At 53.0% G+C, this 22,307-nt stretch overlaps 1 protein-coding gene across 3 annotated transcripts in view; it reads right to left on the reverse strand.

The window, feature by feature from the left end:
* Positions 1 to 22,307, reverse strand: part of SLC39A11 (solute carrier family 39 member 11) — a 319,790-nt gene that overhangs the window by 179,024 nt on the left and 118,459 nt on the right. For all 3 annotated transcript variants that reach the window (XM_090061273.1, XM_090061271.1, XM_090061272.1), the window contains exon 7: positions 19,887 to 20,057. In XM_090061273.1, the coding sequence (XP_089917399.1) occupies positions 19,887 to 20,057 (171 nt within the window). The remainder of the gene's footprint in view (positions 1 to 19,886; positions 20,058 to 22,307) is intronic.

A 22,307-nucleotide genomic window follows, 5' to 3' on the forward strand; every position in this document is an offset into this window, starting at 1 on the left:
TTCATGGGGGCAACAGATCTCCAGCTGTGTCCAGAGGGGTCTGCTCCTTGCAAGCACCAGCATGGTGCGGCCATCCTCTGAATTCGGCCCGCTGTCTGCATTAAGTCACCGGCATGCATTGTGGTGCCAGGCTGGCTTGCCTAATGCCAACCCTTTTAGCTGGGGAAGCAGTCAGTACACAGGACATGATCCTACCTGGAGGAGCTTGCTCCTTTTGGATCTGCACAGGTGAAGTGCAATTTTACGATCCAATTCAGCTGCTTGGGAATGCTGGTCACGCTGAAATGAAAACCCAGGCAGAGAAAAATCAACCTGCTTTCATGCTATTTTATATCACAACAACTTGGAGAAAATGCACTTGCACACTTGCGAGGGTGGCAGTGGTTGTGCGCTGCATACCAACAGCCATCGGAGCCGGTTGTGGCCCATAACAATGACAAATCCTGCAGACCTGGCTGGAGCAGAGGGGCACAACACATGCAGCTCCCCCCTTGGAGCAAAGAGTATGGATGAAGAGGGTTCCCCATGAGCCCTTTGGTCCTACAGCTATTGAAGGAAGAGGGAAAGCGAGTGAGAGAGAAATGTTTACTGTGGGAATTAAAAACCACCACCACTTCTGTGGTTTAGCAGCAGACTTCAGCTCCGCTCGCTTCCACTAACAAAGGAGGAGAAGATGCAATGCTATAAAAGCCTGAGAAAATCATCCGGATACATGCATTAGTAATGCAACCATCTTAGCAAGAGCTGGACCTGCAGAGCCCCGGATAAACAGGTGCTGGAGTTAAAAGCAGGCCGAAAAATTGGAAAGGGTTTTTTTGACATGTGCGCAGAAGCCGTGGAACCGGATTGCTGTGAATTAGCAAGACAGAAACAAAAGGTCCAGCCTTGCTTCCAGTTTTCTATTGCTTCCCAGACAGACCTGATCAAAGGGGTGCACAAGTAAATACAAAACAGCAGGTGGATTAGAGGGTCATGCCACCTACCGCCTGGAAACACAAAACATCTGAAACCTTCGCTCCTCGGGTGGTGAACTGCAGAATCTGCCCGAACCAGAGCACCGCAGGCGAAACCGCTCTGATTCTGGGTACCAGGAGGAAGGGGAGCGGATCAGCCCACAGATTTCAATCCTCCCCAAACCAGCAGCTCGAACTTCTTACTCCCAAAAACTCGCAGGTTCGCTGCCCACAGAAGGTGGTCTGGGGTGGGCAGCTAAGTCTAGCATGAGCCAGGCAGATAGTTGTGGTTCTGTAAAAGCAAAATAAAAGGGGGGGCAAGATGTGCGCAATCCTCCTGATTTTTTCACAGAACATGCCCACCTGGGTCTGAGAGAAGAGGAATCCTCTCAAATGACTCTACTAGGGACAAACGGGCGGAAAAAAGAAAAAAAAATACAAATCAAGGCATCCGTCCCCTTTCACTGAATCATAGACATTAAGGGTGGCAGGGAGCTCAGGAGGTCACATCTAGTCCAACCCCTGCTCCAAGCAGGACCAGCCCCAACTACGTCATCCCAGCCGTGGCTTTGTCAAGCTGGGTTTTCAAAACCTCCAGGGATGGAGACTGCACCGCCTCTTCGGGTTACCCGTTCCAGTGCTTCACCGCCCTCCTAGTGAGAAAGTTTTTCCTAATATCCAACCTCAACCTCCCTAGCTGCAGCTTGAGCCCATTGCTCCTTGTCCTGTCGTCTGCCCCCACTGAGACCAGCCCAGCTCCGTCCTCTTTGCAGCCCCCCTGCAGGGAGGTGACGGCTGCTATTCAATCCCCCTCGGTCTTCTCTTCTGCAGACTCAATCAGCCCATTTCCCTCGGCCTCTCCTCACCAGTCCTGTCCCCCAGCCCCCAACCATTTTCACTGCCCTCCACCGGACTCTCTCCAACGTGTCCACATCCCTTCTGCAGTGGGGGCCCACAGCTGGACACAGGACTCCAGATGTGGCCTCCCCAGTGCCGAATAGAGGGGAATTATCACTGCCCTGGATCTGTGGGCAACTGATGCAGCCCAGGATACCCCTGGCCTTCCTGGCATCGAGACCACACTGCCGGCTCATAACGAAGCCTCTGCTTACGGCTTTTTGTTAATTAACCAACTGGTCCCAGCAGGGCAGCAGCCCAGCAACACCTCTGCTCTCTGCACCCCAGCTGATCTCCCCTGACCCAAACCCCTCGACCCTCTTAGCACAGAGGCTGACGTTTACTGAAGAGGGTTCACACATTTCAAGACTTGGGGATCTGCATCCCACCCCAGCTCCCTGAAAGCAATGCTTTGCTCCAAAGGCTTCTCCAGAGAAATGTTCATCTCCTGAAAAAATCACAGCCCAAAAGCTCCCGTGCATCTGGAACCGGCCAGGGCCGAAACGCCATCTCAGCCCAGCAGCTCTGCAAGCCCAGGCCGCTGCCCCCAGCAGAGCTCGCTAACGGACCCAGCACACGCACGCAACCTGGGCCCAGCCAAGGTATTTTGGGCTTCGTTTCCTTAAATGCAAACTACTTCTAAAGACATTGCACACGGATGTCGAATGCAATGAGCTGGCAGAGGTGGAGAAAAGCAGGGCCTCGTGTCTGCATGTCACGGGGCTCTCCTTCTTGCAAAGGAAAGTCCTACTTTAATCGGCTTTTACTGCCGCACTATTTACAAAACACGGATCGTCGAGCAACAAAGGTGCCGTGGAGATAATTGCGTCGAACAATTCTCCGGTTTCCCGGGAAAAAGCCTCTGTATGAGCTGCTGTCGCTGGCACGGGGCAGCCACAGCCCCCGCACCCCACAACATCCCCCCTTTCCCGCACACGTCCCATGTCGATGCAGCGGAGAATCGCTGCCACGCGGCCTCAGATCCCCTCCGTCGTCGGGTCAGGAGAGCCTGACAGGGCTGATGTGAACATTTCCCAACCACGTCCATGTGAGGCGTGAAATCGCATTTCGGCTGGGTGAGACGGCGCTATTATTCACCTGTGCTGACGCGACTCCAGCCCGCAGCCCGAAAGGATGTTTGTTGGAGTTTCTTCTTCATGAAGGAAAAAAGGAATACAATACCGCGCCTGGGGACATTTCATTTAAGTATAAAAGGGGACAAGCCGGGCCAGGCTGGCACCAGGGCACAGGGCAGGGAAAGCCTGGCCTGGATTACAGCAAGGGCCCGGCTACAGCTCGGGCAATGCCATGCTCCGCTGTCAAGCGGTAGGAGAGAGACTAAACCATGGGCTGCCCTGTCCTCTTGGGATTAGCTAGCACTGGGGAAGGGGTGTCTGTCCATGCCCAAGAGCCCGTCCTGGTGCAGGATGCACCGGCAGAAGACCCTGAACGGGCTGACGACCCTGGGAGAGTCGGTCCTGGACACCGGCCTCAAAAAGAGCAAGGCTGAATCAAGAGCCGAGACAGAGAGCCTCCAACGCCCCACTGCTCCTCTGATGGAGACCTCTGCCTCACCCCCCTGCCAAGCTGCACTCGAAAGCAGGTTACTGCACAGCATCTTAAACCTGCAAGATGCTATGGTGATGCTGTCCTCACTGGGGCTTACAGGGACTCGGCACCTCCCAGGATTGAGCCCACTGTCACCTCTCATTAGCTAACGAGGGCTGCCACCACTATGGGTGGAGGAGGGCCCCCCCAGCTGAGACCGGAGCCAACACGGCACCTCGCAAGAACGGCTCCTGGCAGGCGCGAACGACGAGCCTAAAAGCCACGGTCCTGAACCCCGTGCACCGTATCACCTGAAGCCAGGCATGCCTTTATCGTTCCTGATGGAGCGGAAAAGCAGGCGGCTTTGGAAAGGAAGCAGTTACGGCTATCTGGCTCTGGCTTTCTGCACTGAGTTCATTTTGTGCTGGAAGTTGAAACCTTTCTGTTTGCAACAGGACCCCATCCAGCATGGAGAGAAGCCCAGCAAGGATTAACGAGGCAGTCCATGCCACGAACTGGGCAGCCCCAAAGAAGGGCTGGACCGTGCAATACTCTTTTCCAGAGAGCGGCCTGCGGGCCACCAGCTACCCGCAGACAAGCCCCGGGACGGCAGCGAGCAGTCCCAGCCGCGGGCACAGCAGGGAGACGCCATCGCAGCATCTCACGCTTGACACAGGTGGAAAAAACCTGGGTGAGGAACAGAAAGGAAAGCATCGCCCGACATGCACAGGGCTCCTGCACCGTCTTTCATCGGGGCACCACCGTGCCCCCACCCAGGACCCCGGTCATAGATGCTCCTCCACCAACGCCCCCCTCCAGAGAGAGGTGACAACTCGGAGCCTGCTAACAAATCAGTGTTTCAATTCATCAGGGTGCTTAATATGCAGAGCTGACAAAACACACTCGCTGATGGGTTTGCAGTTAATGAGAGGTTTATATTCATGGGGGGGTTAATGCACCATCTTTCAGCGTGTGTACACACACGCGCTCTCTCCTTTCAGTCACAAATGAGTCACCATCTTCCCAAACATTTCCGTCGGCGGCTGTGCTCGGTACACACGCCAGGTAAGATCATTTCGCCTACCGCTTCAGGGCCAAGTTCGTTATCGGCGCATTTTGCAATCTTTGCGGGATTTTTTTGCACCCCCTTCAATAAGGGGGAAAGGCACGTTGTGCCCTGGGAGACAGAGGCACGGAGATACCGTGCCACTTACCCAAGAGTCCCCCGAAAGAGCTAGGTGCACAGCTCTGCTCAACTCCGTCCGCTGCGCCACGCTTCCTGCTCCCACGGCTTTGCAGCCTGGAAACCTTTCCCCGCTTCCACTTCCCTTGCTATTGCAAGTCACTAATTTCAGCTCTGGTCTTGCATGGCCAGAACCCAGGCCGGGCAAGCTGACGCCAAGGGAAATGATTCCCCTCTCGTGATCAAAGGCAGCCTGCTGCTACACCACGTTACCGCATCACGGCAGAGGACCAGACGAAAGGGTCATGCTGACCATCCCTTTCTGTCGAGGCTGAATTTTAGCACACGGGCCAACAAATTTGCCATCGGTGCTGTATTTGCATTGCTAAGGGTCCAGTTAAAATGGGGAGACAGCAGCTTTACAACCTTAGTCCTCTTCTCGGTGGAGCAGAACAGGGTATGAAAAATTCATGGCTGCGATTGTTCGACAAGCATCTCCTCTCTTTTCCCACCTCCCTGCAGTCTGAAGGGCTGATCTACAAGTTCAATGGTTCCCTCTCCTCTCTTTGAAACCTCTGATTAATTTACCTCCATTGAACTGCTATGCAAATGGCCACTGTCCACAGCAATATTTAAATACCTACTACACAGCTTTTATTTTTAATCCTCCCCCTCCTCACTTGCAAAGTCAGGGCTACTACAAACCTGACCCTCCACTTCTGATTAGAACGAATACTTTACGGGAGGAAAACCACGACATCTCACAAGTGTTTGGGAATAATTCATTAGCAGTCATGCGGCAAAGACAACCGAGGCCAGGATAGAGAGAAAGAGAGAATGAAAAGCTATAAAAGGTTTATCCAGGGCACAGGGGAATTAGGCAAACTAGCTGTCGCACGTTTTCACCTTCTTTGTCAAAACACAATGGGTACCGTCGTGCAAACTAAATGTGGCAGTCACAGGATCGTCTTAACACCAATTCGGCACCAGAGAATCCATCATCCAAACCTAATGCTACAGGCACTTAATGGATTTCTGAGCAGCACTCATACAAATAATCATTTTTTTCATATAGCAGAAATGCAATTGCATATACATCAGGCCAGCCTTAAATCTCAGGAGGAAACATGTAGGAGAGAGGCACTCTCAGAAGAACGAACCCAATCAATTTTTTGCTAACGGTAAGATGAGGAGGAGACTGCACCCTCCAAACAGCAGGGACTCAACGGCTGCAGCCAACGAGCGATCCCCCTCTTTTCTCTCCACCACTTCTGCAGCACACGGCCCCTTTTCTATTGGGGTCCTGCAACGCTCTCTTCTAGGAACACCCGATTTCTTTACAGGGGACAAGAAGCCGAACAGGAGCCAGCAGCATGCCTGTGTTGCCAAAAATGCCAAGGGCATCCTGGGCTGCGTTGGCAGGAGCGTCGCCAGCCGATCGAGGGCAGTGATTCTTACCTCTATGCAGCACTGGGGAGGCCACGTCTGGAGTCCTGTGTCCAGTTTTGGCCCCCTGCTACAGAAAGGATGACAAATTGGAGACAGTCCAGCAAAGAGCAAGGAAAATGGTTTGAGGGCTAAGGGACAGGACTGGTGAGGAGAGGCTGAGGGAACTGGGCTGATTGAGTCTGCAGAAGGGAAGACCGAGGGGGACTGAACAGCAGCTTCAGCTCCCTGCAGGGGGGTGCAAAGAGGATGGAGCTGGACCACTCTCAGTGGGGGCAGATGGCAGAAGGAGCAATGGGCTCAAGCTGCAGCAAGGGAAGTTGAGGTTGGATATTAGGAAAAACTGTCTCATCAGGAGGGTGGTGAAGCACTGGAACGGCGGCGGGAGCTCCGTCCTTGGAGGTTTTCAAGACCCAGTTTCACAAAGCCTTGGACGAGATGATGTAGTTGGGATGATCCTGCTTGGAGCAGGGGGCTGGACTAGATGTGACCTCCCGAGCTCTCTTCCCACCCTCCTTGTCAGCGATGCTGTTTTTCTTTACCAGCTGGCACTTGCTCGGATGTCAACAGGGAGGTCAGACAGCCAGGGTACCATTAACGCCTGCCTATAACCCCTCCGCTCCCCGGTTCATTTCACAAAGAACAGCCAAAACGTGCCTTTCCTTTGCAGCCCGAAACAAATATCCTGGATGACTTATCGCGCACCATCCAAATGCATAGATGCACGTACACCGCCAGCAATTTATTGTGATGGACGATGTGTACTGGCAGATGGGCTGGCAGATAGGGGGATGGAGGGGAATAATTCTCCAGCTGGTACTCAGGACCCCTCACTGCAGAGAAGTGGGGAAATCAGACTAATTCTGGAGCCTCTCCTGCTCTCACACTTCCTCTCTCAGCCTGCCTGGGCCCATTTAATCCTGGATTGAAAACTAGGTGATGGCAGCTCAGAAGATTAAGTTCTCATTTGCAATGAGGCCTCTTAGCACCGTGCAGCACAAAGGGGCCTTGGCACGAAGTGCACATCAGGCCCTAACTTATCAGAACCAAAACACATGGCAGCTTGCTTTGATGGGATGCTCCCAGGATGAGATTAAAACCGTTAAGCAATGCTGGAGCCCAGGAAGGCAAGGCAGCATCCAACAGCAATCCCCGAGCCTCGCCAGGCGACGATCACCCCCAGTGTAACAGAGCAGGGCCTTTGCCAACACCTCCTCTGGAAACACACTGTGCAGATAGATTTGATCGTATCAGCTGCGTGCTTTTTGCCAGACTGTTTTCCTTCCATGCCGATGTTGCAGCTGGACCCACCCGAAAGCCCGTGGAGGCTTCCTTTGCCTTCTCCAACCCTACCATTTTGGGATTTTTCACAGATAAAAGGCACCGTTGCCTGCTTTCAGAGCTTCAGCACGTTTCCAAGACACAAATGATGCACAGCTGCCGAAGTTACGGACCAGCGAGAAGTCACGGTCCCCGATCGACACCCCGTGCAACTGCAAACAATCAGGAGAACGGGGGGTGGAAAAAATGGAAAGAAAAAAGGCATGCACGTGCTTTTTTCTTGACTGGACATGTGCATCGGCTGTGTAGGGGCTTTGTTCACTCATGTTGGGACTGCTGCCCCCTCCAACAGAAACTGGAAAGGGAGGATGCGAGTGTATCTACCTGTGGGTCAATAAAAAAAGATTTTTTTTTTTTTGCAAAAACCTAGTTGGTCTAATAAGAGCTATCGCCTCTACCACGAGTCCTCATTGCTTTCTACCTAGGGGACGCACTTGCCGCATCTGCGAGAAGCCGCAGCTTTGGGCTCTCCCAGCACAGGTCGTGGAGGGAAGTGGGGGGCGGATTTCTTCTCCTGCACGGTGTCCTCCATCCCATGCTCATGCTGCAGCCTTTGGAGCGAAATCCTTCCCTCCTACAGCGCAGGAGGAGGCAGGCTGGTGGAGCCCCGGGTGCGCATGCTGGAAGGGGGAGTGCCGTGCACTCTCACATTGCAATGAGGATGAAGCCTTTAATCGGGGCCGGACTCATGAGACGAGGAGCATCTCGCCTCCCCGTGCGGGCACCGACGTTACTCTTGGTTACAGCACACGGGCGCACGCGTCTCGTTGCTCTCGCGGCACCGGGCAGATGTTCCATTTACTCAGCTCGCGGAGTACTTTGCTCGCCAAAGCCATCTGAATCCTCCCCGAGGGCTCCTATTATAGCAAGGGAGGAGGGGGGAGACCGAGAATAACAGAGTTGTACAGAACCTGCCAGCTTGTACAACGCCGCCCCCGGGCCCGCAGGGCCGAAGTCTTGCGACACGAGGCACTACCTCCCTGCACGGAGAGACCCGCTGCAGCCCATCTGCCTCTGCGGAGGGACGTCATGAGGTCCCACTTAGGTCCTGCTCCGGGGATTAATGCCGGCTCGATCCCCTGCTCATTCTGCCACCTCTCAGGAAGGTTTTCCATTCCCCACCTCCACGGGAGCGACACATTTCACCGGCTCCAAAGGCATGGAAAACCTCGGCACGCGTTCGGATGCTATTTCTCAGCCCCTTGTTATTTCCCCCCCATGCCCCCTGCCCCTTGCTTTACCCCCAGCCTCTCACAGAAGAGGCGTGAACAGGTCAATAGCTTTGCAGAAACGGAGCTCCCCAAAGCAGCCTGCAAACTTCAGGTGCAGCCACGTCCGAGCCGTGCTTCCCTCCCCTCGCCTCCGGGGGGGCCTCCTTCAGCTGCTCGGGCTGATCTGCTTTCCTCCCCACCCGCACCGAGGCTGGTGCTTGCCGTAGGAACGTGCTAGGATCCAAATGAGGGACACGGTGCAGGGCCGTGGGGCTGACAGGGGAGGCAGTAACTGGGAAGAGGCAGGCGTGGCGGGAACGCGCTCTTCGAGCTCTGAACTCAGCACCTGGTAAAGGCTCGTTCATCCTAGAGCTCGGCTCAGCGCCGGCGCCACCGCTCTCGGAGCACGCTCCTTTGCCCGGCGTGCGAGCCCCCGCGCAACAAAAGTTAAAAAAGAAGTGAAATTCCTGGCTTGGTTTCCTTGGCAACGCTATCTTCATTGCAAAGCACCACCTCTCGTCTCCAAGCAACAGGGCACTCTCCAAAGTCACTGGCGGACGAAGCCCACTGCTATCACCAAGGCAGAAGCACCTGGAGGATGGTCCAGCGGTGTCACCTCTGGAGAGGACGGAGGGGCGGGCGCGTGCACCAAGAGAGCGCACACAGCTTCTTCCCACGGTGCCTAACTCCCTGCGGCTGGTCTCCGCGAAGGGCCCATGAGCTGTTTCTCTCCTCGCTGCCCCACCCACGCACAAGGGCATCATCCGCTGCAGACACACAGGCTCTGGCGACACCGCTATAGCTCAGCGAGGGGTCCCCATGCTAATCCCACGGCGGTTTCCTGACCCAGAGGTAGCTAGCTGCGTTCGTCTGAAGTTAGGAAAATGGCACGGTGCAAGTGCAATTTTATAGACTACCTGAATCAAGTCACGAGCTAGCTGAAGGTTACCACACCGTAACCAGAGCAAAGCAACAGCGTGTCCCGGGCTACACAACTGTGTTAAATGAGCTGCATCCAGGTGCCCTTCTCTGGCTAAAATTGCTGCACAGAAAGGGCCTTAATCCATGCACATACAAGGTCCCAGAGCAGCTCTGCTGCACGGTACTTTTATCTTTTGTTGCCTGGACACGCAGCTCTGCTCTCCCCTCCCTTTCATCAGCTGTCAGCGATGGCCCTGAACATGGAGTGGAGGAGTCCAACCACCCCCGCTAACCACTGGGCAATCCTTCCCCTTGCGTGCGTCCCCTTCCAGCAAAACTGCTATTTGGTTGCAAGGGTCACTCGTCCCTGCCGCTTGCAATGCAGACAGCCCGCCGTCACGAGCATCAAAATACCCCTCGGTCCCCTCACTCACCCCCACAGACAACTCCGGTCCAACCCTTCCTGCTCCAGACCCCTTGGATCCCCGGGCGAGAAGCCAGGCACCTCTTCACACCCGTCCGGCATGAGCTGTGGGCACACTGTGCTGCATTTAAAACCTCCCAGCTGCATCCAGGTAACAGGAAAGCTTTAAATAATGCAGCCTGGCTCTTTTTTAATCCAGTCGCTATTGCCTTTGGAGCCTGCCTTTCTGCACCAGAATGAAGCTCGGCTCTGAGCAGGTTGTCGGAGCCCCTCGGGTTTCAATCTGATCGGAGAGAGGCGGCGAGGGCCCAGCCAACGTCAGCCAGCAGCAAGTGGCCAGTCCAGGAGCATGGCTGGGTTTTTAAACTCAGTAGTCGGAGACCTGAAAGACCAGGACAGACAGAAATGGGAAGGTTGCCTCCTTACGGCCACCAGACGTATGGCGGAGCAAAGGTGAGCCTGGAGTGGGGTGGACAAAGGCTCAGCCTCCTCTTCGCTCCATCCCTGTAATGGTTTCAAGTCCTCTATGCACAAAGACCAACCAACAAAAGATGTGCTTCCGGTTTTCGTGCCCTGCTCCAAAATGGTCCCTCTCTGCACCGCACTTAAAGCCGCCTGCCGACGCCTCCATCCCCGCACCAGCACAGAGACACAGACGGGGTCTTCTAGACTGACCATGAGCTGCTACCTGTGCAAGTCCCACCCCAGCCCTGACACACACTTTACAGATGTCCTTGGTCACCTCACCTGTGCGTTCATTTTTCCCATCCTTAAAAGAGTGGAGGGAAGGTATGCAGCAACCTCGGAGGAAGGGGAAGAGATGTTACAAGGCTTCGCTGGTTCGTGGCCGTGGAGCACTCAGAAGATAAGGGCCAAGTATTATGAAATGAAAACCAAATGACAAGCAGCAGCTAAGGAAGCATCCAGGAAAGGGCCGTTCACTCACACACTGCTCACTGGGGTCGTCAGACCAGTTGCACTGACTTGCGGGCTCTGCCGCGGGGGCCAAACTAACGTTTGAATCCACCTGAGCTCGCGGCTGCTGCCCGCTTTCTCTTCCCGCGTCTCCCCTTCACACCCGGTCTGGTGGGAAATGAAGCTGGGGGAAGGGACCAGGTCACATCTCTGCATCCGCTCGGTGCCTCGCGCGATGCTGGCAGCAGCTGCCATTATCAAACCTCACGTCATGCAGGGCAGAGTTGGAGGTGGGAAGTCCGGAGGGACCTGCAGCGGGCCTGATGCAGCCCCGAGGTCTGGCGTGTGACCTTCCCTGCCATCTAGATAAATCAGAGCAAAGGGAAGGGAGCCCCATTTAGACTTTCCATTTACACCTCGCTAATTGTTATTTGCAGAACACCCGTAACATTTTAATTAATTTCAAGTCCTCACCATAACAACCGCCCAAGGTACAAAGAGAAACCAGAATAAACAGGGCCTGATTAAATACATAATTAATGTTCCGCTAAGCTCGGCATATATGAATATTAATTAGCAGGAACTACTCTACAGTTTGGCATCTCCTGTCATTATCAATTTATTCTTTATATTGCCAATTCCAGCTCTGGAACAAATTAACAAACCTTTCCCTAGCCTGCTGAAACCAGTAAACATGGCACGCATACAAGAGGCAGGCCTCACGATTCAATTATCTTGCCCAGACATTAGTTACTTCGAGTAGATTATCTTGAAATGAGAGAGTCGCTCAGCGAAGACTTAAATGCATTCGCCCTTTAATGGGGCTGAGAGTAAATAAGAAGCCTTCTCTCTCCGGGATGAACGGGAGGAAAGGCATCGCTGCATCCGAGGAGCTCGGGCTGGGGATCTACCCTGAGCTCCTCCGCCACTGCTCTACTTGCATCACCTTTGTCAGGTCGCTGGCTGTTAAGTAGCAGGTAGCTCGGCACTAGACCATCCCGGCTGCACACGGGGGAGTCCACTGTCTCGTCTGCAGGGAAGGGCCTATGGTCGTATGGAGAAACCTCTGCCACCAGCCGTTTCAGGGCAGACAGCAGCTGAGCTGCCAGAGCGAGTACACGCCGTGCTTGCTTCTGGCCACCGCTCTGTGCAGCCGTGCCTGCCCGAGTACGAGGGGCTCTGGGAAGGCACCTATGGCTGAATGGACAGTCGCAGCTGGTGGAAAGCCCAGACTCAAAAAGAGTGACTTGGGAGCAGAGTGCCTTGCAGTTTCCCTCGGAAGAAGCCAAGACGACACCGACCTGTCTGCTCCAAAAGAGACAGCTGAGAGGAGGCTTGAACCTCGGGCTTCTCCCCTGTGCCCGGGCAGCAGGAGAAGCTTTACCCCACTGGGAAAAAAGGGGCTAATTCTGCCCTCATGGACCAGGAAATGCACCAGGGCTAAGCCGTCTGGACGCCGACCCCAAACCGATCCATAGCTCTCCAGGCTCCTTTGCACCTAACTCCGCTCAGGTCCGAATCGCTGCTCAACCTGCACCTCAGGACCGACCCGGACACTTCGGTTCCAATCTCCGCTCTTTCAGGGGCTTGCAGCACATCCCTGTTCTCTGTTTCCACATCTGTAACATGGAAGGAAGGACCACTTGAGAGGGGAGATGGGACACCTCTGCAGAGGTCCCCTGCTCAATACTACAATGGTAGTTGTTGGCTACGAACCACTTCTCTTACTGCCGCGGGCCGCGGTGCAGCTTGGCAAGGTGACTCGTGGAGAGGATAGGTGACAGACAGAGGAGTCTGGCTTTGCAGGTACAAATCCCACGAAGAATTCATTTGGTTCATATTCCCGCCCCAACCCTCTCAATTTGCAACACAGCCAAAACAAAGCAGCTTGACAAGGCTTCCTGCACACTCCTGGGAACACGATAGGCAAACCAAAGGGTTGTTACATTGCCGGAGACTGCACTAATTATAATGTCAAGCTTTCCACTTAAAGGATTATAATTAAGGGAGAACATTACAATGTTTCCAAACCCTGCACTGTAGGAAGGGGCCTCATCAAAACCAAGCTGCGATAACAGGCACTGCTGAGAGAGACTCTGGGGTCTGATACCCTGTACGTCGATGAGAAAGGGGAGTCGAGGCTTTCCCAAGGAAGCAAGAGAACATCGGTGGGGATCTAACCTCATTTTTGCTTTAAGCTTTGATGCCGCCAGGGCAGGTCCAAGTCCTGGGTAGATCCCTGTCCCTACCCGAGAAGCACCCTGCGAACAGACAGGAAAGCTTGGTTCCAGACTGCAACGCTCCCCTCCCTTGGCTCGCTTGTCTGCAGCTACCCACTTGCGTCCTACCACAGCCTCCAGCATGCATAGCAGTGCTACAGGTCATACAATCGTAGAAAATGAGGATTGGAAGGGGCCTCGGGAGGTCACATCTAGTCCAACCCCCGGTTAAAGCAGAATCTACCCCAACTAGTCCACCCCAACCAAGGCTTTGTCTACCCGGGTCTTCAAAACCTCCAAGGATGGCGAGCCCACCACCCCTCTGGGGAGCCTGCTCCAGTGTTCGTCTACCCTCCTCATCAGACAGTTCTTCCTAATATCCAACCTCAACCCCCCCTTGCTGCAACTTGAAAGTGGCTGCCATGCACAAGAAGCTCTGAGATCCCAAAAGAGCAGATGTGCACAATCGAGATGCCCTGTTGAGAGAGAGGGGCAGAAACCCCAGAGCTGGAGGGGGTCCAGTGTTACTGCATCACCCCCTCCTCCTCGGATGCTGCCAACCAGCAACGTGGCCTAGTCAACAGAGCCCTGGCCTGGGTCATACCCCCTGCTTCAGGACAGACCTTGCACAAGTTGCTCCCCCACCTCCACTGCCTCCATTTCTTCCAGTCTAATGGAGATGAGGTTTGCAAAGGGGTCCGATACCCCTGTATGCTGATAGGCCCCGCACAGAAAGGCTGCTCCGCTGGCTCACTATGCAACCGATGCTAATAAAAAGATGCACGTCCACCTGCAAAAAAAATGAGGACCTGTTCCCCTGGAAGAGAGTCTGGCATGCACACGGCCTCGCTGATAAACACTGAGGCTGCGGCCCATAGAGGCATCTTCCAGCCCGACATCGAGGGAGCCGGCCATGAGACTGGGCTACGTGCAACTGCCTACAGCGGTACGTGATGGGCCAAGGAAACCTCCCCCTTCAGCAGCAGGACTTAGACCCCAGGACAAACACAACCCACATGCTGAGCTGAACCAGCGGCAGCCCATGGGCGCTGCCCTCCCTCGCCGCTCTAAATGTTAAACTTTGATGCTGTGACCTTTAAGAGGCTGGAGATAATTTTGGAGCCCCTATAATTGTCTGAGGGTGGCTTTGTGCTCTACAGGAACAAAGAAAGGTTAGAGCAGCATCTTCCAGGAGCGCTCGCCAGCAACTGTGAGATTACCGTCATTAACCTGCAGTTCAGCACGACGTGCCGTTCGCTCCATCACAAAGGTTTGTTTCTTCAGCGACGGTAAAGACATCACCCTGGCTCCCCGGCTGACGCCGCGAGACGGCAAGAGGCAGATCCAGGCAGGAGTCCCGTTTGCTTGTGAGCCCTGACAGCTTCATCCGAGGGATAAAATGCAATTATGCTGGGCTCGGCCCAAGCTCCAGTGACCTTTTTCTCTTCTGATGTGTTTAAAGCCGTCATCTTCGCAACCAGCATCAACTGCTACAAGCAGGAGCTGACGAGCATCAACTGGTGCAACCAGCTGGTGCTAATTAATAGTGGAGGGGTGCTGCATGGACATGCCCCGCTCAGGGCAGCACCCCTTTTTTGCTAGCCTCCCCGCAAACAGCACCCAAAGGCAGGCTGGTTCCCTCACAGGTTGGACTGCAAACAAACAGTTAAAACACGAGGCAAAGCTGCAGAGCATTTGGGCTAGCACGGTTACACCATGTCTGCAGCCAGCCCCAAGCAATGGGATTAAGGGGTAACGGCAGGCAGCCGGGGTAAAAGCCTGTGCTTAGGTTGAAAAAGCAATTGGGGCTCATGGTAGAGGTGATATCTTTTATTAGACCAACAAGATTTTTGCAGAACAAATATTTAGGTTGCAAATACCTTAAAGCGGGGATGGTCTTTTGTCCCGAGTTTGCTCAGTGCATACAAAGCACAACCAGGTCTAGGATCACACCTCCCTGGGGCTTCCCACAATAAACTTCACTCTAAATCTACCTGGTGGGCACGATCCTCTTAGCAACCTGGAGAAAAAAGCCCTAAAGACTCTGCCCTATCCCATACATCACCTTAGAGCCCCTTATTCTCAGAGATGACAGATGCACCCCCACCGGATTTCTCTTCATTAGCTGCAATAATTAGAACCAATTAAAATCCATTTCCCGCAGGCAGAAAGCAAGTGCTCCCTTATCTATTAAACCAGAACCCCCCACCCTATTTTGACAAATTCCCATTCAATTAAGCACCCATACTTTTTATTTTAGAGCTTAGCATGCTGCCAGATGGGAAGAAGTTGAATTAAAGAAGCTGGAGAGATGGAAAGGCCTTTCCCCCAGTGCCACATTTCCTGAACAGCGGAGATCGGCCATACAAACACAGCGGAGGAGACTTTGCACGGGACACTCGAGAGGGCTCAGCACTGGCCTCGCTCTCTCTGCCGCCATGGGAAGCAGTGGTCAGACCCCCGACCTCAGCAGGAAATGGGCTACAGCAGCCTGGAAATCACTGGGGCCAAATTCCAGCTTTTATTGCAACTCTCAGCATATTTGGTATTTTTTCCTAAAAGCCCCTCTCCCCCTTACGCACATGCAAACACGCAAGCATGCACCCACACACTTGGAGTCAGGTTATTAATGGAGAACCTCTGATTTTATTTAGAAAGCAGGGGAGGTTTCCACCCCTCATCTGCCACCCAAAGAGCAAAGCTGGAAGATGAGAAGCCCAAATATTGCCACCCAAGACCACACACAAAAGGAATCCACATCCTCCTTTGCAATCTAACGGTTTTCAAGCACGTCTCTTTGTTCGCAGCCAGCTTTTGATGCCTGGCCGCCTGGAGTTGGAAAGGCATCCAGGGTTGTAGCCATATTAGTCTAGTGGCAAAAGCAATCAGGACTCATGATACAAGTGATCTCTTATTAAACCAACTAGATTTTTGCAAATCCAATCTGGATATAAAATGAACTATTCCAAACTGGAGATTTAATCACACCGTCAACTCTCCTATGAAATATGAGCTTCATTTCTACCCAGGAGAACTTTTGCAGTCTTTTCTCCTAGGCCTGAAGAAGGGTGTTCGTACCCCAAAGCTTGCAATTAAAACAATTCTTTTTTGCAAAAAATCTAGTTGGTCTAATAAAAGGAGGGCACCTCTGCCACAAGTCCTGCTTGCTTTTCGAGTGGGAAAGGCAGACATCTCCCCCTGAAATTCTCTCTCCAAAACCTGCTTGACCTTTTGGCATTGGGTTCACGAATAAGCCCATTTTTAAAAGCAGTCGTGCCAAAGTCACGCCGGTGAAACCTTGCCATCACCCCATCCCATCGCCCTGTATATACCTCCACAGCCTCATGTCTTTTATGTTAGCCTTCCTATCGCTCGGTCTCTGCCGTGAGCATACAGAAGCAGTAAAAATTAGATTCCTTTAATCTGAAGCTTTAGTTTGGATAAATCACTAGAAATCCACGACTAGATATTGGCAGGATTAGACCCTCACGTGAAAAACATCCACCGATATATTAGAGCAGCTGAAAGCATACGAGGGATATGAGCCTTTGTGCGTCAAGAGGCGAGTCAGCCATCTGGGCTTAGGAAGGAGCTTCCTCCTCCAGGGATGTTGCTGTATAATCATCAATTATACGGGCTCTGCAGATCCCTCAAAACATCTGTGGCAGCCGTCATCACCAGCGGGACGAGAGGAATTGCTGCTCTGCTCGGGCATCTGGCTGACAACTGTCCTTACGGCAGAGACAGGCGCGGAGAGCCCGAGCGCGGGAATCAGGGACGCTGCCGAGCCGCACGCTCCCTTGCTGGACAGGGGCCACGGGAGCGGCTAAGAGCACAGGCACAAAGGAAAGACGGAGCAAGGACTCAACGTTTTGAAGCAGCGCAGGCTAGAAGAGAGCAATGAACAGCTCTGTTCCTCCTGGGTGAGAGTTTGGCAACCCGGGGCCCCAGAAGGAGCACGCTTCTACAAGTGCCCTAATTATTTTCAGTCGCCAAGTCCAACAATTAACTCTTTATCATGTTATCCTCTGCAGAGAAAAACCTCCCCCGGAAACTCCCAATGAAACCCACCGGCGATATTTAGAGGCAGATTAGACGGAAGATGGTACGAAGGGCAAAGGGAGTCTTTCCCCTTCTCCCACGACTGAACGGGGGTAACATGCTCCCCCGGGCTGTTTCAATGTTGATATGGAGTGTGTCGATAGCTCATTACCGGTCTGATCACAGCCAGCTGTCTTCTCATGTGTTTGTACCTTGTTCTCCAACTCCATCGCTGGTTGAGGGCCAAAGAGCAGCACATAAGCAGAGGTCTCTGCAGGGAGCAGAGGGCCCGACACTGCCTTTCCATTGGAGGTAAAGGAGGGAAAGGCAGCAAATCAAACACATACCTTTAGAAAGGAACAAGGTGCAATTAGCTTGTGGAATTAATTGCCGCCAGGGATGAATGGCCAAGAGCATGAGAAAATGCACAGAAAGGGTAGAGGGAGAATAGTTGAACACATAATGCCCTGAACTGTACCAGTAAATATCTCGGCAACCTACCGCACATGCACGCACACACAGGGCTTGAAACACAGAAAGAGATTCAGATCAAGCGCCCTGCTTGGGGCCTGTCAGCCACAGGCATGGGATCCTCCCTACTGCAAAGTTTCTTGCAAATTCCTCTACGAGAGCTTGATGGACCACCGAGCTATGAGCACTGCTGAACCGGCCTCACTGACCTAGCCCTGTATGCCTATCCATCCCAAACCAAACCAAAGGGCTTCAACATGCAGCACGTGCTCCCTCCCTTCCTTCCTCCCATCAGTCAGTTAGCTCCCACTGTTAAACGGTCATTGTGCCAGCAGCCTCGTTACCCCGTGCCAGGGACTGAGACGTGACGCATCTCTTGCACGCATGAGGCTTGCAGCTCCTAGGAGAACTACCACTCAGAGAGTCTCAGCTTCTGCAGGTTCAAAAGTGTCAGTCCTAACGCGGCACTACACAAAGCTCTATTTGCAGCAGACGTTTGATTTGTTCCTCGGTCACTCGATAGCAGAGGGGGGTGGATTAGCTGCACCTGAAAGTTGAACCCACCCCAGTGGCAATCAAAGAAACATTTGTGCAACAACAATGGGTGAACGCAACCACTTGATGACAGGGGGGAAAAAAAAATCCACATCTATATTTTCAAGCAATTCCAAAGAACCTCAGCCCTTCGAGAGCAGGTTTGCCGGGCACGAAGACAAAGGTAAATCCAGACCCTGCCTTCCTTTGCGGCTTGGCGATGGGGCAGCTCTCCAAGGTTTGACAACGGCTAGAAAGGCAGCCTGGATTTTGCCAGTGCAGACGTGGCTGAAGAGATGTCAGGCCACACTGATAATTGCTGTGGGCAAAGCCCTTTGATTTCAGCCACAAAAGGTACAGCAGAAGGCAGCAAGGTGTTACGGCACCACCTGCTCGTGTTAATGGAAAGCCTAGTTAAGCGAAGCCCACTGCCAAGGCGAGGCGGGGAAAATTGATTCCAGCCTGAAAAGAAGCAATTTGCTGCCAAGGGCAAAGCAGGTAATAGCAAGGGTGGAAAGACGGCGGCTTCTGGAATTCAAACAGAGGAAAACACATCGGCTTACACACCCCTGCGTGCACACCGACGTGCCCCAAAGCCACCGTCGCTTTGCTGTTCTTGTTATCCTGTTGTGCACGGCTGGGTCCTGACTGCCCTTGCGGGTGCTACAAGCACTAGGACCAAGGCCCTGGAGTTTTGAGCCTTCTGACAAGACTCGACAGAAAGGAGATGCGTCCAGGGATGCAACAGAAAACGGCAGCTCTGCCCCCGCCACGCAGGAAGGAGAAGCCGCAATCAAAATCAAAGTGCCCACAACAACGTGAAGGTGCGTCTGCACTCTCTGCTCTGACGGGAAGGGAGAGGCTTTTGTATTTCAGCCGCTTTCGCCTCCTGCGTGCAAGAGGGTGGCACCGTCACATGCCTTCCCCAACACGCTGTTTCAAAGGGCCTCGAAGTATCCCATGTTCCCAAAGGTCAAAACCACACAGAGGCCTTTCGTCCTATCCCTGCCCCAAGCAAAAAACATAAAATTGAAGGGAAAAGCAGGTGAGAGGAGGAAAACAAGGGAAGCAGGATCCCCCTCTCCTACCTGCATCACCATACAGGACTGGCCCGACTCCAGCACTGGTCATCTGACCCCAGCGCTCTTCCCTGCCCAGGGCAGGGGGTCGGACTCAATGATCTCATAGATGACCCTAAAATCTATGAAATCTATGACTGGAAAGCATTTCAGTGAGACCACATCTCAAAAACTTATCCCCAGTTTTGCAATACTCACCGTCAAGCCGCAGCTCTTGGAGCGGTGGGATTCTGAAGCAATTCTGCTTTTCTTTTAAAAAAAATATCTTTTTACTGCCTGAAAGCATTACCCCTTCTCAGCACAAAGACCAGATGGCAAAATAGTAATAAGAGCTCAATGTGTGTAAAAACTCATGATATTTAACCTCCTTTCTTGTGGTTTTGGGGGTTTTTTTTAAACACTTCAAGTTTGTGCCAGCTGTGAGACCAAGGGAATTGAGGGCACAATATTGCATCGGTAGCCACTTCTCCTGCAAAACTGTACCCTCCTAGTGCTGATGAGGCTTTTGTAAGACTGACGCGAAAATCCAAACTAAAGACAATACACAGCGGGTTTCATTTGCGAGGTACCTAGATGCTTTTGTAATGAGCCAAAAAAAAAGGGGAGCAGCAAAACCCTGCCCAAGGAAACGACCGATTCACTGCCCCCTGGCCAGCCGCGCAAGCCATCTTCAAGCAGAGGATGCTACGCCGAGGGTGCTTACCAGGAATATTGTGTATCGTTATCGCCAGGATCAGCAGCATAATCCGCCTCCAACTGCTGCAGCCCGGCGTCGGCGCGGCATCTCTGGAAGTCAGGAAAGCGGCCGGCTCTTCTGGCTGGACAGATCCCCCTCCTTTCCTCCTCTGGTAGGGCTCCCCGTTCTCACCTTTGTCTGAGGGTCAGAAAGCATAAGCCAAGGTCAGTGTGGCAGACAGCAGGTTTACTCCTGAAAAAGGTCCCCACCTCTCCACCCATGCAAGAACAGCTGGAAAGATGCAGATTCAACCTCTCCCAGGGGGTTTCATTTCAATTTAATTTAGTGCCAGCCTGTCTGCTAAACACTGCTGAGGGCTCAATAGGTGCGCCCATCAAAGCCTTCACTCAGAGGGAAGACAAGGCAGCCCCATGGCGACTTTCCGCTACCACGAGAATATTAAAGGGCGCCAAAAGAAGCTACTTCAAGCCCATCCTGTCCCCAACCCCTGCAGGTTGATCCCCAAAACCTTGAGTTTGCTGAGGGAAGACGACGCTGTTGCAGAGAGATTTATTTGACAGCAAACTCCCTGCAAGGGGCTGCAAAGAGGATGGAGCTGGACTGGTCTCAGTGGGGGCAGATGGCAGGACACGGAGCAGTGGGCTCAGGCTGCAGCACGGGAAGTTGAGGTTGGATATTAGGAAAAAACCTCCCACTAGGAGGGTAGTAAAACGCCTGAACAAGCTACCAGAGCAGTGGTGCAATCTCCATCCTTGGAGGTTTTTAGGACCTGGGTAGACAAAGCCTTGGCTGGGATGATGTAGCTGGGGGTGGTCCTGCTTTGAGCAGGGGGTTGGACTAGATGTGACCTCCTGGGGTCCCTCCAACCCTCATTTTTTAGGATGCTATGATTCTGTTTTAGGCTTCACAATGCTGCCGATACAGTACCACCCTCCAACCATCTTCGAAAAACCTTCATTTTCATTTGACAAACCAAGGCTCTGAGTCCCCCAGACCTGTGTTTCCAGGAGGACGAAGACTAGCCCTACCCTGTATTTTGGCCGATGAAGTAAAACCCAAGCACGGACTGGGACAGCAAAAGGGCAGAAGCGGTAGCCGGGGTATAATAAAAGACCTATTAGGAGCGAGAGCCTTCCTGTTCACCTTTAGATAGAAAAGGCGAAGTGGCGCCAAGAAACGACATGGGCAGAAATTCCTGGACACCACATAGGCAACAGCTGCCGCTTTGCACTAAAGAAGATTTGACATTTCAGACGCATTGAATTCTCTCCCCTGACCCCTCGTCTCCCGCCCAGGAATTTTTGGTGCTGACAAACAAGTGTAAGAAGTCGTCTGAAACTGTTTTGATCGAATGTCAGCTGCTTCCCATGCCATTTCGAGGCTGGATAATGCTCGACTGTCACATCGCGCTTTGCAAAGCACGCATTTTCAATGCCAATTAAGAAGCTTAGCATAAAAGCGTTCATGCAAATCGACACGCCAGGTCATCCCGGGAAAGCGGGGGTGTCACTTTTGTCATTCGCATCTTGCCATCTGTAATAATAAAAAATACATAAATAAAAGAAATGGCTTAAAAGTTTTCTGAGGAGGTTCTCGACAGCACGCAACAAAAAAAGTCTGCCGGGGTTAAGTAGGGAACAGCAAGGAATTAGCGCGTTTCAGCAATCAGAAGCCAGCCAGGAAGCCTGAAATGAAGACATCGAAATTCATGCAACCAGGCAGCCGAGGCGAGTCCAAGTTGGTCCCGAGGCTGCTGCGACCATTGGGACACCTCGGATGCTGTGCATCATTGGTGATTGTTCGGGCAAAGTGACCCAGTGGTGCCCATCTCCTCTCCAGGTAGGGATGGCCATTGGCTCCCAGGAGGCTCATCCACCCTTGACAGGTCTTGCGTTTAGTCCCGCTGGGTGTCCACACACCCTCCCACCCAGGCCAGTGCAGGTGGGGGTGCCGACAACACAATCGTGAAACAGGCTGTGCCAGTGTACATGGTACCAGACAGCAGACCAAGAGAGGCCTGGCCGTACAGCCACCCCTGCAATACAGCAACGCCTCTCCCAAGTCTCAGACCGGGGCCACCAGCTCTGAACCCATCTGTCTGCAGATGCTTGCACTTCTCCTTCCAAAACAGCTTCTTCTGGAGAGTTGGCTGTCGCCGCTGCTAACAACCCAATACAAATATTATTGCCACGATAAAACCAGGCATCTTGTCCTCCCCAAATTCCAGCTGAACCATAGGATATGGGAAGGCATTGGTTAATCGGTACATCCTGTTTTTCCGAGCATAACTGGTTCTTATTTACCAGAGTAGAAAAAGCCAAAAAGCAGATCTGACGTGGAAAGGACCAGCCCCGGGGGGTCTTTTCTGATCTGCTGCAGGTGGAAGGGCTCGGCTTATCATCATTTCGCTCTAAGCCCTTAGGAAGT

Source organism: Crocodylus siamensis, chromosome 8, assembly GCF_052110815.1.
Source record: "Crocodylus siamensis isolate JL-2025a chromosome 8, ASM5211081v1, whole genome shotgun sequence".
Lineage (NCBI taxonomy): Eukaryota > Metazoa > Chordata > Crocodylia > Crocodylidae > Crocodylus > Crocodylus siamensis.